Source organism: Cydia pomonella, chromosome 3 (assembly GCF_033807575.1).
Source record: "Cydia pomonella isolate Wapato2018A chromosome 3, ilCydPomo1, whole genome shotgun sequence".
Lineage (NCBI taxonomy): Eukaryota > Metazoa > Arthropoda > Insecta > Lepidoptera > Tortricidae > Cydia > Cydia pomonella.
The window spans coordinates 13,714,929-13,732,810 of NC_084705.1; the positions used below are offsets into that span (position 1 = coordinate 13,714,929).

Below are 17,882 nucleotides of genomic sequence, written 5' to 3' on the forward strand. Positions count from 1 at the left end.
ATTGTTTTCGTGAATTAGAAAATCATAATGATGTGAATTAACTGCACAATTACATTTATGGAAACCGTATATTAATTAAATGTAGTGGGTGTGCTACGTAATTGTCGTTACTCATATTGCTAATGGCACCTCTACACGATGACCCAGCGCTGGACCAGCGAGATGGCCATGCGATGGTGATGGCTCCTCTACACGATTGCCCAACGCTGGACCAGCGAGATGGCCATGCGATGGTTGAGAGCACGCACTATGGAATGGGCCACAGATGCGTACGCACCGCCGCTGGCTCACTACCTTTCATGTGCGAACGAAAAACCGACATAAGCCATCCGAGACCACTACCCCCTCTTAGTGGGCCAGTATAATGGCCCATTGCATAGAAGAGCCATACTGCTCTTGGTATAATATTATACAAGCAAGTACAAGGCATGTCGTTGTACATGCGGTAAAAAACTGACACAGCTATCACAAAATCGTTGTCATCCTTATCATTGCGTTCATGTATGGAGGATTTCATTTAAAGAGTTTTTTGTAAATTTTGACATGACAATTTTAAAAGTGTTGACATCGGCAAAAATCGGGTAGTCAAATTTAAAAACATAAATTAGAAACACTTGGAAATACAGCTCGGCTTTATTGGATGGCGCATTTACATTCGCGAGCGAGTAGCGAGCCGAGCCGCGAGCCGCGCCACGAGATGCGTATGTAAACGGTGGGCTCGTGGCTCTCTCGTGGCTCGGTTCGCCGCTCGCCGGGCTCGCGGCCGGAGCGATTTTTTGGGCACGAGTCAAAGGGGCTCGCAGGGGACGCGCGCTTGCTGTTTACATTCTTGTTCGGTTTTTCATTTGGTTACAAACCTTATACCATGCCGCTTATGTTTAAAATTGATTACCTCTTGGAGCTTACAAGCTGTGGCCGAGACACGAGACGAGCCCCGAGTCGACGACATCCACACAATGCTCGATTGATAACAGCGGCTTTTCATCGAGTTCGTGAGAATAGGCCAATCGCCCCTGGTCAGCCTGAAAGGGCCATGAAAGGGATCGTGCCAGTGCAAGTTGAAGAAAGGATTCTCGAGCACTTCAGACCAAGGCTCGGAACCGGTTTATTCTTCATGCAAAAAATACCGGTATTATTACGTTCTTTTTCGTTCTTTGGTTTATTATTTCATTTTTAATGGGATTATCTGTTAATGCGAAGTTGTTGCCTAAATACATGATCCAGTCCTACGTAAAGAATATAAAATAATTAAAAATATTGAGCTATTTCGGGATTTAAAAATAAACCGGTTCCGAGCCCTGCTTCAGACAGGTACCAGCGTCAAGTACTTCCTCGTATTACTGGTTGAATGTTCAGTACTAGTAACAAACCTGTGTATAAGATTAAAAAGGAATAGGAAACATCTCTTCAAGTTTTTAAAGGTGCAAAAATTACACCCCACAGTCCCCTTGTGCGAGTCTGAATTTTAGTTTAATTATTAAAATTAAGGTCTTGGTTAAGTTAAAGAACTATATTACTATACTGTATTTAAAAAAAAACACTAACTGGTAACAGACTGTATATTGCATTACACTTTTCGGTTTCACCGTGAAAATATAAATAATTATTTAATATATTTTACAGTACATATGGTGCTACTTTACCGCACTAGTGCGAAAATTAGCATATTACGTTACTATGTCGAACATTTGAAGGGCCATATGTACTGTAAAATGTTGTACGATACATGTGCGAATAGGTAATTCGCAACTCGTGTCGATTTAAAACACTCCCTTCGGTCGTGTTTTAATTTATCGTCACTCGTTTCGAATTTCCTATTTTTCGCACTTGTATCGTAATGTACTATAAAGGGGACATAAAATGACACTATACGGTAAAATATAAAATTAAATAAGTAAAATAAGTATTAAGACATTCCAACGCAAATTGACTAAGTCCCACAGAAAGCTTCATATAGGTAAGTCTTGTGTTGTGGGTTAGGGGTACTTTGACAACTTCTTCTTCTTCTTTGTTTTGTCCCGTTATCTTGGGGTCGGCCTTCCTCGTTCGAAGGCGCCAGGTTTTCCTGTCCTGGGTTGACTGGGTGTTGATCTGCGCCCGTTCCATGTCTTTGGTAACGATTGTCCACCAAATGATAAGCGGCCTCCCTTTTAAAAACTTAAACACATAGAAAACACCCATTATTCAGGAACAAATATATACAGGATGATTCAGGAGACGTGAGCAGGATCAAGCCTGCATATTCGGTAAATTATCAGCAACTGTTTCGTACCAGTATTTGTGAGATTAACGTTTATTTAATTTTTACTGTTCAAAAAAAAAGAGTTTTATTTTATTAACGATATTTATGGTCTATACTCTCTTTGTTTTATCCATAATAAGCAGATAATAAGTGACAAATTGAATGTCAACAGAGTGTGGTTACTTTTATAAAATCGTATCTCTCTCAAGTGTGACATTTTATTTTCTTCATAATCAAAGTGCTGTCATAACGGTTAAAGAGGTTTTATCTTTGTTAATTAAGTGTTGTAGGGTGGCCATGATTGTAGATAATAAAATTTGTCCTTAAGAAAAAGTTAAATAACAAATAAAAAGCGTGATTGTTTTACTTAAATATGATGGTGAACGATTTATTAACATTTACTGATTGTGTAGGCTTAGTCCAGCTCACGTCTCATGAATCACCCTGTATATGCTCAACACACAAATAAAAGCCCTTACCAGGATTTGAACCCGGGACCATTGGCTTCATAGGCAGGATCACTACCCACTAGGCCAGACAAGTTGTTAGAGATAGTAAACTAACTAACCAATAAAACTAAACTAAGTACATGTATTCTAACAAACATATTAATAAGCTTACAAATAAAAAATGCCCCCCAAGATCGCTATCATGTGTTGTGGTGCCCAGAAGATTGGCAGCGTTACCTCTTTGGATGGCCAGATTTAGTCTCTGGCCGAAGTGGCTGCCAGCGTGTCAGCCCGCTGGTCTTTGAATAGGGGCCTCGCACGGTCCCAGAGTTTCGACACTAAACGGCGCAAATATGAATAATGATATGTATTACTCCTTTAACTTGAGCCACCAGACATGAAGAAACAAAATTTGCAGGAAATTTGAAATGTCTAAACAATGAACCAAAACATATCCTGAGTCATGACCTTTAAATAAAGCGCTTCCAACGTCACCAGAAGCTAACACGTGTAATGTTGACAACCCTTACATGTGTGCTCACTTTAAATGAATTTTCAGGTAAATTGGCTAGATTCATATAAGTACTCAATCATCTTGTTAAGCTCTTTGTCTCATTCAGGTACAAATTACGCATATATAATGGGTGTAATTAATGGATAACCTTCTAACCACCGACACCGGCATAGGTCTAGTAAAAGTTTCGTGTTTTCGATACAATCGAACTTTTGCAATACAATTTCTTTCTAATCCAATTTCAACCCTCGTATGCGGGTGAAACCGGATACATAAATGTTAAACACTATTTTACATTTTTATTAAAGGAAGACAAAATAGGTATGGTACATGTGTATTTTACAAGACATGTCTAAGTATTTACGAGCTTTCTTAAGCTTAAACTTTCATGAATATCCCGTCTACTTCTATACATTTTATTTTTACAAATCAAAAGTTTTACGGTTAAAGTGAGGAACGGAAATAAAAAAGATTACTATGGATGTATGTATGGACCTTAGTTGCCTGAAAATAAATGATATTTAATTTATTTATTTTATTTTATTACTTAAACAGGCACTGTTTTGACGTAAATAATTAGTATGCATATCCTCAAACAGGTACTGATTTGATAGGTGATAAAAATAGTAATAAAATTAGATCATACACCTTTGTATTTCTATTTCTAAAACACAACTGTTAAACGAAAGACAACACGATCCAACCTTTGCCTGCTTAGATTGCTTAGTGACTGTCCTCCGTCTGCGCTAAGTACGAGCATCTAACTTGCCAGAGCGAGTCAGCGACAGTTAGGATGTGAAAAAGAGAGAGAGAGCTATCTGGTTTACCCGCCATCTGGTTTCACTCCCCTTTCCCCTACAACACCTTTAAATAAGCAAGTAAAAACTTGTAAATAAATATGTGTTTTTAATAAATAAAATCTATAACCTTAAATGGTTATCTTTTCCTGAACCGTCCGGAATTTAACAAAACATTTCGGGAGCTTGGTTTAATAAATTGCAGCAAAAGGTGTCCATCGATCAAATTTTTAAATTAATCCGAGGTTCCCGTTGATAAATTTTCGGCACGCGAGGTCAAAGCTTGGAATGCAGGGGCTGCTCAATTGTCAACACGCACCGATATATTATAATAGCGTCTATCACTACCAGGTCAAGGTGCGAGGACCCAAAGATTTAGGGCGCATTTCAGATGCGACCTTCGGCTTTTTTCGGGACAATGCAAGTTGGACACAATCGCGCAATTTCTCACAATAAGGGCTCGGGTAGGTTGCAGTCATGATTGCCTCCGGGCAGGACTCTGTATGAAAGGGTATAACCGTGTTTGGATTGCGAAACTGCCTTTGACGAGAAAATGGTTTTCCTTTTGCTCGGATAATTATCTTTATATATGTTGTAATTTCACCAAATATCAGCCCCAAAATCGTCGTGATTTTTGAGATAATAAAAAAAAGGAAAATCGTTTTTATTTATTATCTACTAAAGTAGTAGCCCGATTTTTTTAAAATTTGTATATATTATGTAAATATCTAAGGACTTTTTACAAAAAAAAAATTACTATGAAATTTTATATTTAAGTAAAAAAAAGGGTTTTTACTTTACTTGCATGGTGACACCAATATATCAGGAATAAATATGTGTGATAAACACACAAATATGTAAATGCCCTCACGCAGCGTCACTATATACCCGCCCGCTGGGCTAGAAGGTAGTTATTTGAGGCTAATAGGGAGCTATTAGTAGTAATGTGAAGGATGTTATATTTCACCGTTTTTATTTCTACCCATTATAATATATAAAGAAAGTTCGAGTAAGGTTCACGGACATTTATCAGTACATAGACTACCTCAATTACTGTTATTGTAACCTACGTACGCAGTAAAGGGAAACCTATGTATGGGAGGTTACAAATTCGCTTTTTTCAACCTGTTGATCCAAGTGATATTTTTTAGAAATAATATATGCGGTAGAGTGTTAAATGGTTCATAAAATATTTAATATTGGTATGTGTCGCCTTACAAGTAATTTTTTTTTTTTGTAATATTAAAAAATCATTTTCGTTACCTACTTAAATATAAAATTTCATAGCAATAATTTTTTTTTGTAAAAAGTTCTTAGTTATATACATAATATATACAAATTTCAAAAAAATTGAACTACTACTTTAGTAGATCATAAATAAAAACGCTTTTCCTTTTTTTTTTCTCTATAATCACGACGATTTTGGGGCTGATATTTGGTGAAATTACAACACATATAAATATAATTATCCGAGCAAAAGGAAAACCATTTTCTCGTTAAAGGCAGTTTCGCCATCCAAATATTGTTATACCCTTTACATCGGTACCATTGGTTAAAAAAGGTTGATACTTGTAATGTATATTTCGCTTTTTGCATTTTATTTCAAGAAAATTTTCCTTGCCTCCACAAAAAAGCATTTCATTTACATTTTTGCGAAATATTTATGTGACTGTTTTATTTTCGATATTGTTAAGCGTGATGTGGTTTCAACCCTTATTAGTATAGTTGATTTTTTTTTAATTTTTTTTGGACTCAGAACCTTATCTGTTAAACAAAAGCTATTGTTTCTTGTATGCGAGTGGTCAGCTCCCGGTTAGGTACGTGGCAAAGCAACAGTGTCTTTTAAAACGCAACTGTATAGCGATTGTATAGGTATAGAGGTTCAAATCTATGGAATAATATGAGCGCTCGCCTACACTGAGGTGGTCGATCGTACTACATTACCAAAACATGTTGCATGTACATAGATTTGGGTAGTAAGTAGTTTTTTTTTTCAAATACTGCCTCCGTAGTATTTTTTAATTCTAGGCATTTCAAAATATGCTACTTATGATGACACTGTCTGTCTGTGATGGGAGTCTGCCGTCCTGTGGCCGGAATCGGAAACATAAACTGATTAAAATGACAAGACTCAAAATATATCTTCGTCCTATATGTAGATTTGTACCTATAATAAATAGTAGGCGCACCCAGATACTTTATATATAAATGAAGTGACTTGAATCTACTGACCTGTCTAGGGAGACTGCGACGAGGCTGTAGACGGAAGCGGCTACAGACAGGCCCTGCACGTAGGGCACCGTCTTGCACATGAGCCATCCCAGCACCCATGCTGCGAACAAAAACAACACGCGTTCAATCTATGTTGTCGGTTCGGCGTTGCTATTGTGGAGCCAAAATCATCGTGGCATTAGAAATAGAGAGAGAAAGGTGCAACATGTACTTAGCACTAGGCACCTAAGTTGGTCATTACACACGAGGCGATATTGTGCGCGCGAGCTGTAAGCGAGCGCGCAATAAGAAAGCCGATGTGGGTAATGACCAATGCACACGGGTTTCATTATGACGTTTTTCAACACACTTGCGAGGAAAAAACAATACTTTTTTTGTCAAAACAGTAAAAGTACAATTTTCAAAATGGTGGCTTACAGTTTTAACATCGAATAATTTCACCAAAGCGTGCTGAGCTTGAAGGCACTTATTTGCCGTTCATTGAAGTAAGCTACCAACACGTTTTCCAAGAATGACTGGGCGTATTTGCTGATTTTCCATTGAATAAATGTTTCATATGCCGCCAATTATTTTTCACCCGATTTTGATGGAAAAAGGCTATCTTTCTCAGCTCTCAGCTAGTATTACTGGCAGCGTCCATTTTATGTATTCTTCATTTTCAATGCTTGAAAATGTCATTTTCGTCAATATTATAACTAAACTAAACTAACTACATGCAACACTATTCAAATATTATGACAATTACGGAAAATGGCTGGCGCGTTATTTTCTATTTACGCACGATTCCAATGCGCGCGCAAGGCAAAGACGCGTACGAAATCGACAAACAGCCAATTTATAAAAATTTATAAAATGTAAAAAAGCTAATTTTTTCGTATTTGTATTCGACGGATGGATATCAAATTGATAAAATGTTTTGTATAGTCATTAATATAATTTACAATGAGCAGCATTTCCGCCAGCATCCTTGGTACAATGCCTCAAGGGCCTATTTTAGATATAAGCTAGTTATAGTAATCATCTGTATATATCCATTATGTATATTGTTATTGTCAATAAAAATATTATTACCTAAATTTACAAGATAATTTAATCTATAAATTATATTTGATGTGATAAAACCTCTTTGAACTAACATTTAAAACCTAATAGTTGGTTAAAAAAAATGTATTACTCGACCAAATTAAGAAGTCTCCGTTTCCATGCATATTATTAGCAATCAGTTACCTTCTCAACTCAGACGGATAATATAATGAACAAGCACGAGTGTTATAATATACTGAAAAAGCACGCGTGTTTAATATCTAGGATTATGAGCCAAAAATCGGTGGAATAAAAACGTCGTTTTGAGCAAGTGAGTTGAAAATTGATATTTAGGGATCGCTTCGCTACCGACGTTTGAAAATTTGTAAAAGAAAAGCGATATTTTTTTACTCTCAAACTTTAAAATGATGTACTTACTCGTATATAGGTAGACAACACTAGATTTTTTAAATCTATATTTATTAATTTACCTACCTACTTACCTACATAAAGGTAGGTTTATTTGAAAATTTGTGAAATTAAACAAAGGCGATATTATCGTAAATGACGCTTTTTATTATGTAGCAGTCACATAAATTATTAAATAGGTATATATTGTCATGGAACATATTAAGCAACCCAAATCAATATCACACATCGCAATAAAAACGTAACAAAAATTCTCAAATTATGTAATTACTTACTAATTATTATATTAGTAGGTAGGATGAAATTTAGGGGTGAGAGTTAAAGAAAAATACAGAGTTTTGCCCTAATAAAAGTATTAAATTAATCTCATCTAGAAAATTAAATAGTAGGTACTTATGAAATCAATTTATTGATGTTTATTTTTGCTTCAATATTTCAGAGCCTTATAAAAGTATTAATGCTATTTCATCCACCGTTAGTTACGCTTGTGAGAATAAGTAGGCGTAAGGTGTAATACAACAGGTTTTATTATATACATAATAGGCACTTAGTAATATTATATCATAATGTACGTGGCTACCTACACAAAACAGCTTGGTAATAATTATGTAGGCACTAAATTCAACTAGCTATATTTAATTATTATCATTGCGTCAGTACAAGATAATAGAAAATTGGAGATTGACCAGTGATCTTTGTCCATCGTACACCTATATTAATATTAATAATGATATTTTATAAGTCACGTCACCAACAGTCTATCAACTGTAGCAACTTATTTAGTTAATCAAGTGTTGCGCCCCCCTTACCAACATTTTTATCGTATATACCGTTTGTAAAATACGTAAGTTCCCTCCTCATACATACATAGGCTCCCTGATACTGCGGGGTTGCGTAATGCATCGCAACCATAATGTGATTTGTAAAATTAAGTTTTAAGATGTATTATATTTCATACCTTGGTACTCTCATCAGCCAACTACATAGTTGTCACTATTTCCGCAAAGAAATCGAATAGAATTTGGCAATATAGCCTAATTCCGATTGAAAGTATAGGTCATTAAAAATTCTTTATGAAAAAACAGAACACCTAGCATCTTTACAGAACCCAAGCAACAAGTTGGCACAGGTCACCAAATCAATATTTACACGCCGCCCTGCATCTAAAACTGGGCCAGGTCACTGTACTACCTGTGACCCGCAGCCTTGCAATCTTCCCTTTCACTCACACTCACAAATACCACCTATTTCTTCTCTTTCGGTTGGCCTTGTCCCATCACGGCACATTACAATACAAAAGTTGGAAATGACAGAACGTCTTCAATTAATTTTGTATCGTAGACGGGCGAGGTAGAGTCGCGATTTCCTTGTAAGGCGAAATGCAACCGTTTTGGCTGTATCGATTTAACTTAGTTAATAATGAATCTGATTTGGGTCTAATGATACAGCTGCCTGTGATTTGTTTTTTATAACCTATATTTTTAACCTTGACATGAAAGTTGACATCCAATAAAATAACCGATTGTTACAAACAAGTACAGGTAACATTTAAATCAATGTTCGTATATGTATATTATATATTATGAATTACAATCTATGATCGATTAAAATTAAGAATGACATGGAGGCACATTCTAATAGTAATCACACGTTATGAATTTGATCTAGATTTGTTATCGATATGATCTGTCAGTGTCAGAAGTGACATTTCTTGTTATATAGTGTCTAAAAAGAAAAAGACTATTTAAGTAAAACATACCTATTAATTTTAGTTTATCAAAGTGTATATATTGCTCACCCGGTATTGTATTGTCCTAGCCCTAAGTATACGTGTTGCATGGCAGGCTCTACAAAATTGTAATAGTCATGTTTAACATTAATATTTAAGGTTGTCATATTACGAACAATGGGCTATGCCTGAATTAAATGATTACTTAATTTCATTTCATTAAGCCAGAAAAACTTAAATCATGACTGTATAAAGAAAAATACTTCGACACAAGTACAGTCAGCATCAAATACTTTGTAGCAGTCAAAGTGGCCAAATAGTTCGGTACACCATATATTTAGTATGGTGTACCGAACTATTTGGCCACTTTGACTGCTACAAAGTATTTGACGCTGACTGTACAATCATACCCAATAAATGTGAAAAACAAGATGGCTGTCAAAAATGATATATAAGTTTTAACTAAAACAGTGTTTAGGTATATTTTATTATTAGAATTTATGTCGATTCAAATATTCATTGTATTTCTTTTCCTACGTTTTTCAATATCGTAGGTATCTACTGCCCGGGAACCGGACGACCGCGAGCCCTGTCCTTGAAATCCGGTTATGCGGAAATACAATATCGCCGACGCCCACTACATATTATTTATTGCTTTTCAGCCATTTGAGCTGGCCACCCCAGGGAATTTATAGCGGGTTCACGCGATGTTGCCAAAATTTACACTGTTTTCGCGTAATTTATGGAGCTTTGTACATCTGCCTGGTTCGTTTTTGCGGATTAGAGGCGGACGTCTTTTTGTGCCGAAGAGTAAGAGCGCTTTTTAACAATATTATTCCGAAATTAATGACGCTTTACTTATTGATACTTATTTAATAATACTTAGAGGTGTCTAGATTTCGTTTTCTACGGAGCGAAGTAGGTACCTACTATCTACAAATTTATGACGTGAATTTGAAAGATTCAACCCCTAAGGGAGTTAAAAGGGGGATGAAAGTTTGTATGTGATACAAGTTTTATTTTTGAGCTGAGAACTTGAAAATTCTTAGACGGGGATTTTACTAAAACAGAAGAAAATTGATTTCAGGGTTTAAACGAATTGTATTTAGTGAGTCTTTAAACTTTTTAGAAAGGCAGTATTAGAGAACAAGAAAAGTAATTTTAGCGTTCTAAATAATCTCCTAAGGCGGCGAAAAATTATTTTGAGTGAAGAACTTGAAACTTTATAAAAAAACACATTATAAAAAAATAAACATAAAAACTAAAGCGTTTTTGAAAGATCGTCTTACAAGGGAATAAATAGGAGTATTTTTTTTCAAGTGAATGTCTTGGAATATCGTGAAAAGGCATTATTTTGCTGTCTCAAAGCAGGTTGAGACAGGGTTGAAAGTGTCATGTTTCACAGCACAGTATTTAAGTAGCATAACAACAACCAACATACCTAACATCTGAAATAACCCACTCGAACGAAGTCGTGGACAACAGCTAGTTACATATAACTGAAACCCAAGGGATTGAAATAAATCAAAATAAAACAATTCGCAAAGTTATATTTTCTAGAAAGAAATTAATAACTTAAGGGAAGGCTCCCTTAAGGTTAGTGATTAATACCTGGTTGGTATGAAGATAATTCACACACGAAATAATTATTTTTTATTTGTAATACGCAACTGCCTAAGCATGTGGAGATTGTCGAAGGCACACGCATAATGAGTAACGATTTATGAGTTGTGAAATTAGTATGCATGTATACTTTTTTTATTATTATTTCATCCTTATAAATGTTAATACGCCATTTGTTAATACGCCAAATGACGTAATCTGATATCAATTCAGCAACAAAGCTATGAAGAAGTCTCAAGTGAATACTTAGAAATACCAAACCAAGTTGAAATTTTAATAAACCAAAACGTTTTGCGTTATTTTATTCGTCTTACAAAAACAGAAATCTTATTTGCTGTAAAAACTTGTTCATGTAAAATTTCACAGAAGTTCCTTTAGCAGACATTCGTTTCAATAAATATACCTAGCACATATTAACAGAGATGTTGGTCTTTTCTAAACTAAGGCGTTTATTTTATCTCCAAAACATAACTTTTATCCATATCCATCGATTAAGTATATTATGTAAGTATAATAAGTTATGTAAGAAACGGAACAGAACAATAACAAATACTTACTTAATACCTATATGTACCATATTCATATAGGTACTGTAAGCTTTTTACATACTTAAACAGTTATAAGCATAATAATATCTGTGTTATAGTTATTATATTTAGAATAACCGTTTGAATGTGGTTCCAATGTAGCAAGCAAGAAACTCTTTTATATATATTAAAAATAAATAAAAATTGTAAATTGTGTATTTTAACTCAGTGACAAGATAAGCTTACATCAGCCCGCCCCTACCTAGCTAAATCACCCAGATTTTGATAAATAAACTTATGGTACGAAGTCTTTATTGAAAACATCTTAGAAAATATTACAATATGCTCTCTTGCACAGTCTGTTGCGCAATCTTCTTAATAATTTTAAATAAGTGCAGCAAGTACGTAGTCGAGCAATTTTCTTTATAAGTTAACTAAATGCTTAATTCTTAATACAGAGCCGAACGTATGAGCAATATGTGACCTTTGATTTGATCTGTTACCATAATATAATTATGTATTAAGATAAGGTACGACTAAATTATTTAATTGTAAAGACGTATTTTAAGCTCTCTATTAGGTAGTTTTCTATAGGTACATCTGATTTTTATAGGTACATCTTATCAAAGTTCATCATAATTTTAAATTCAAGTTCGGAAGGGTACAAATTAAAGCTTATTTTTGTGAGGTACAAATAAGTTCTAACATTGCACCAATGAGTGGAAGTGTGACAGGCTTCTTTTTTATCCCAGAAACAAAAGCACATTGCCTTGAGACGCAGCGTACTCACAATGTGACAGCACAGTCATCTACTCTACCTATTTCCAGTGGCTGTATGTACACATGTAAGAGTTGTGTACGTTTAAAGTAAGGAATAGTAAACATCGGCTCGCGTCCTGGCAGGTTCAGCGGTCCCTGGCCGGGAAAGTGGGTCAGCGGCTGATCGGGGCCGCAGACTTGTTGCAGAACCACGTACATATCTTGTGTTTGGCTGCATATGCCTCGTATTGTAAATGTAAAATAACTCTTGATAATCAATCTATGTGTAAATCATAATCTTTATATTATTTTTATTAGTTATTTGAGTGAGGGACTTGAAATTTCTTAGAGAACAAGAAAAGATATTTCAGTTATTGAACATTCATCCTTTAATTAATCCCTTGATGAATAAAATAGGGTTGAAAATATGTTTTTAACGAAATATTTTGAAATTATAAAAAGCCATTATACTGGAAATACAATAAAATAATTTCCGTGTTTTGGAAAATTCTTCTAAGGGGATTGAAAGAGTTTATATTGAGACCAATTATATTAGACTAAAAATATATACATATATGTACATATATACTTTTAGTATAGCTTTAGTAAGCCGAGCCTGACCCTGCGCTAAAAGTATCACCCATAAAAAATAATTACTTTTTTCATATTACTGATATCCTATCGCTAAATATAATATATCTAAATCATAAATTAAGTAAAACTTTTTTTAAACTGATGCCTGTTCTGCCCAAAAAACTAGTTTTACTATATTTAATGGAAGCCTGGTTAATACCAATGGGACAAAAGTGCCTAAACCTCCTCGTAGGAACAGTAAAAGAGGTTTTACTAGGTAAACTAGGACCATCCGCTCCTCTAAATCTACTAAAAACAATAAATAAGTCCGCAATTTCACGGCTTTTAACAAGTGAAATTAGATAAGTGATGCTTTTCACACAGCTTAAAATAAAATATTTTATTAAATAACAATTTTATTGCATTGCTAAATATCTCGAGAACTACTTACGCTATCAATTAGAAATTTAAAACAGTTATTAACAACGCTAACCCAAACATATTGAAAGTATTTTTTTTATTTTTTATTATGGAAAATGCCCAATATTAAGAGGGGAAATTTTAAAGCCTACTTACTAGGTAAAGTGGATATCGTTAGAAAGAGCTCAAAATCAATTGAATATTCAAAAACCAGGTTTTTTTAATAGTGGAAAAATGACCCCCCCCCCCCCCCTCTTATCTCTGAAGTTTACCAAAGAAAAATTATGATTTTCTTACATAACGATAACATTATCATAAATATTACATAAAAAATATAATTGATAACTTTTCTATTATGAATAAACGATTTCTACTTTTATTTGCCATTTAAGTTACTTTGCGGGTTTTTATTATACTTGGAATTTCTACTAGATTGCATTTAAATACCATTTTTTTAATAAAATATATTTTTTTAAATCGGTTCACGTAATAAAGAATTATCCCAAAAAACAACATTATACACAGGTCGCAGAAATTAGTTAGCCGATTTACCGATAGATGGCACTGTTCACAATTATAATTAGTATACTTCAGGTCAAAAGCTTTTCGTACATATTTATTTTAACATGACATCTTCTTCTTCTCCCTCCCTCCTAGTCCTAAGACGCCATTCTGGGCGTTTTTGTGCAATTTCGGGTTTTAAATCCGTCGTCTTCATATCCTTGGAAATGGTTCCCATCCAGGTCGTCGGACGGCGACCTGGACCTCTTTTTGGTTCTTCGATTTCCATGACGACTCTTGTCATGTGCTCTTTATTTCGCCTCATGACATGACCGTACCATCGTAGGCGATTTTCCTGGAGTTTGTCAGTGATACACGCTACTTTAAAAGTTCCCCTTATGTGCTCGTTCCTGACTCTATCTTTGAGCGTTACACCGCCAGACCACCTTAGCATCTTCATTTCTGTGACATGGAGTTTTTGTTCGTCAGATTTTCGCGTGGCCCAGCATTCGGATCCATACATTAAAGCTGGTCTTACTGCTCTCTTATATATGTTTCCTTTGACTTCTATAGGCATCTTTACGTCACACAGAACTCCTGTTAAAGATCTCCACTTTAACCAAGCAGTCGCTTTGCGGTTTTCGATATCTTTGTCAATGGAGGCTGTAGATGTTAGGACAGATCCTAGATATTTAAAGTGATCAACTTGCTTTAATGGAGTGTGGTCAAGGTATGGTTGCTGCATCGCATTGGTAGGTGATACTTTTCCGGAAAAGTTGCAGTACATATATTCAGTTTTGCTTCGACTTACTCGTAACCCTCTGCGCTCCAGTGCTGTGCACCATACCGTTAAGTCGGTTTGGATTTCTGGCAATGTTTCTGCTATGAGAACTATGTCATCAGCATATAAAAGAGACCAGGGAGCAGGTTTTTGAAGGTCTTCAGTGACATAGTTCATGACTATGTTAAAGAGCAGCGGGCTAAGAGTAGAGCCCTGATGGACCCCTACATTCAACTCAAATTCTGGGCCAATACCAGCCGGACAGAGAGTTCTGGTCTTGATACTGTAGTACATGTCCTTAAGAATTTTGATGTAGTGTTCAGGAACTAGTTGTACTCGTAACGCTTGCCATATTAGCTCTCTTGGGACACGATCGAATGCCTTTTCGAGATCTATAAAGACTAGATGGAGGTCCTTTTTCAGCCCCTTGTATTTCTCAAGAAGGATTCGAACAGTATGGATAGCGTCTATCGTGCCTACTCCACTAGTGAAGCCGCATTGATTTGATGTAACTGTAGTTAGTTTTATTTATTATTTTAACATGACATAATTGTTTGTTCGGAACCCTCGGTGCGCAAGTTATACGGTATCGAACATGATCGTTTTTTATGTATGATTGGTTCAAATCTTAAAAGATCACCTATATACCAATGAAGTCAATCTTAAATATTAGAATATTGCGATCAATCCGATCAAAAGCTTTAATTTGTATAGGGATTCTGATAAGCAATAATGTCTCAAGCTCAACCGACATCATATAGCAATAAGACCCCACTTTAAGCATACATTTTTTTGAGTTGACATACAAAATGAATGTGGGTTAACACATTATTACTTATAAGCATCATTACATCCACTTGATGGGCCCTCATCCATTGCCTTAGAGACAAAGTAATTAAGTAAAACATCTTGCTTAGACACAGTTGACGTACATTGAACAAACCCGTATTAATATGACTGTATCTACTTTTTCACAAGAAAGAAATTTCAACCATAAGTGATGGCTCCTCTAATATAGATCCTACTGCCCGATTCGAACTTTAAGATACGTCAAATCGATACGATATGGATCGCATATGTCAGTGCCAAGTGCAAAGTGACGTTTCTTCAAATAAAAATGCTAGTATGATACATTTCATGAGCCTGTGTGACGTATCGTGAGTAATCTGTTCACGCTTTTTTCAGCGTTGTTCGAGTAACACAATTTCGGTAACGATATACGCGCCTGGCTTCTTTGGCTCGGAATTAGGGCTTGGGTACACGTAAACTGTTTCTGAATGCCATTGTCCCTTTTTTGTTACCCTGTCCCAAACACGATAATTATAACAAAATTATTCCGATTCAAGTGTCGACAAACAACTTAAGTAAAACTTGTCTTTCATGTAGTTGTGTACTATAAAGAGGGACGGTATATTGAGGAGCGCACCGTTTAAATCAATAGGTAAGCAATAGTTATAACTTTTTTTTTGTATCTTCAACTCAATTACAAATCCACCTATACTAATGGCTGCCACTGTACTTCACAAGCATTCACAACCAAAAATTCCAAAAATACTAAATATTTGATTTTATGCTTATTTCATACGACAGACGAGTATAAGACCTAATGTTTCTTGGAGATATTTTAATATTAACATGAGCTGTATCGACTAATAGAATGAAATAGCGAGCATTAAATAAAATCATTACGAGTAAATGGAGTTTTGTTTCTTTTTTTAAATAAAAAAAAATGTTTCCTATGAGTTAACTTAAGGTTTTAAAGCACTTTCCCTCCAGGGCCTATAAGCCAGCACTCTTCAAGGCCTAAAATACCTATTGTCCAAACTTTTGCCACAGGCAAATTAAATTAAAGTTTTAGAAATAAAATTTGCCATTAACATTTCAGAATTGTCCGAATATTCCTGCTAAACCTATTAAAGTAATTATCATAAATTCATAAATTTCACTTTTAAGATAAACGAAGACAAGGGTTTATGCCGTTTTTACGACAAATGAGCTGTGAAAAAGTTTGATTAAAATTGTACCTATTTCTAAAGAAGAGTAACAAAACTGGTTTCATCTCTCCGCCACCGACCATACGAAGATATGTTAAAGGAATTGGGCTTGACAACCTTGGAGTAGCGAAGGCAACGCGGTGACTTAATAGAAACATACAAAATACTTACAGGACACTACAAATGTGTCCGCATTGAGTGATATTTTCACTCGGAATACTCGTGTCACAGACTGAGAGGACATTCTCTGAAGCTGACACAGACGTAGAGTAGTAGCAACCCTAGACTTCCTGTCTAACCGTGTAGTGAAAGTGTTTCCTCGCCCGAATCCGTAATCAATGCACTAACACCTCTTTTAAAAACAGACTCGATAAACATTTTAGAAATGGACAAAACACAAGTGGAGGACATTGATGTGCACGTATCAGCTATAAATTAAGCTACCTGTGCAGGACTCCCACCTCTGGTTTGCCTTTACCGGCCGTCCAGAGTGGGGTGTCAGAGCTATATGTTCGCAGGGTGGAAGTTAAATATGCATAAGACGCGAGCTGGCACAGTGACTGCTTACAGCCACTGGGTAGAAAGCGGCGCATACCTCTCCACACCCTGAGCCGCTCACGCAATGTTGTGCGAGCGGCCGTTTTCGGGGACCCATATTGTGAATTGGCGAGTCATCACCTGTCCATTTTTTTTGTGTTTTTTAACATATGATCAGGGCAGGTGTCATAGTCTCCTCCATAGTCTCGGTTACCAGTCCACTAGCTACTCAACCCAATAGCCCGGTTTTTCTTTGTACCTTTTTCTTACAATAATACTCCTATTTACACTAACCGGGGCTTGTCCTTGGGTGCACTACTATAGTGCAAACAGGGGTAATCGTCTGTTGGTGTCACATTACTTTTAGAGTAAATTGTCTTATTACAAGTGGCTTCTACGTGTGGGCTTCGGCCCCACGCACGCCTTCCAAATGCCCAGGACCGCATGGTCCCGAGAATTTGTAAGCGACATACAAATAATAATAATAAGCCCGCAGGGCAGCTTGTGGCGAGCTGTTAAGGAGTAACGACCCCACGGGCCCGAGTGCTCCAGAGAGTCGGTAAGGGTCTCCGTCTCCGGCCTGTCTTCGTCGGTTGAAGTGAAACCCCAAGGGGACCCATAGGACTCTTAGCTCTGGCTTGCCTTAATGGACCGTCCAGAGGGGAGACGTTAGCTATATGCTTCAGGGGTGGAAGTGTTAATGGTTGGCATTACGCCGCGAGTAACTTCGGAGAAAGCGCAGCACACCTCGC

General features: G+C 36.0%; 1 protein-coding gene across 1 annotated transcript in view; it reads right to left on the reverse strand.

Moving 5' to 3' along the window:
• LOC133516135 (neuropeptide SIFamide receptor-like) overlaps positions 1 to 17,882 on the reverse strand; it is a 153,488-nt gene that overhangs the window by 75,406 nt on the left and 60,200 nt on the right. Inside the window, exon 2 of the mRNA XM_061848907.1 lies at positions 6,235 to 6,334. Coding sequence (XP_061704891.1) covers positions 6,235 to 6,334 — 100 coding nt within the window. The remainder of the gene's footprint in view (positions 1 to 6,234; positions 6,335 to 17,882) is intronic.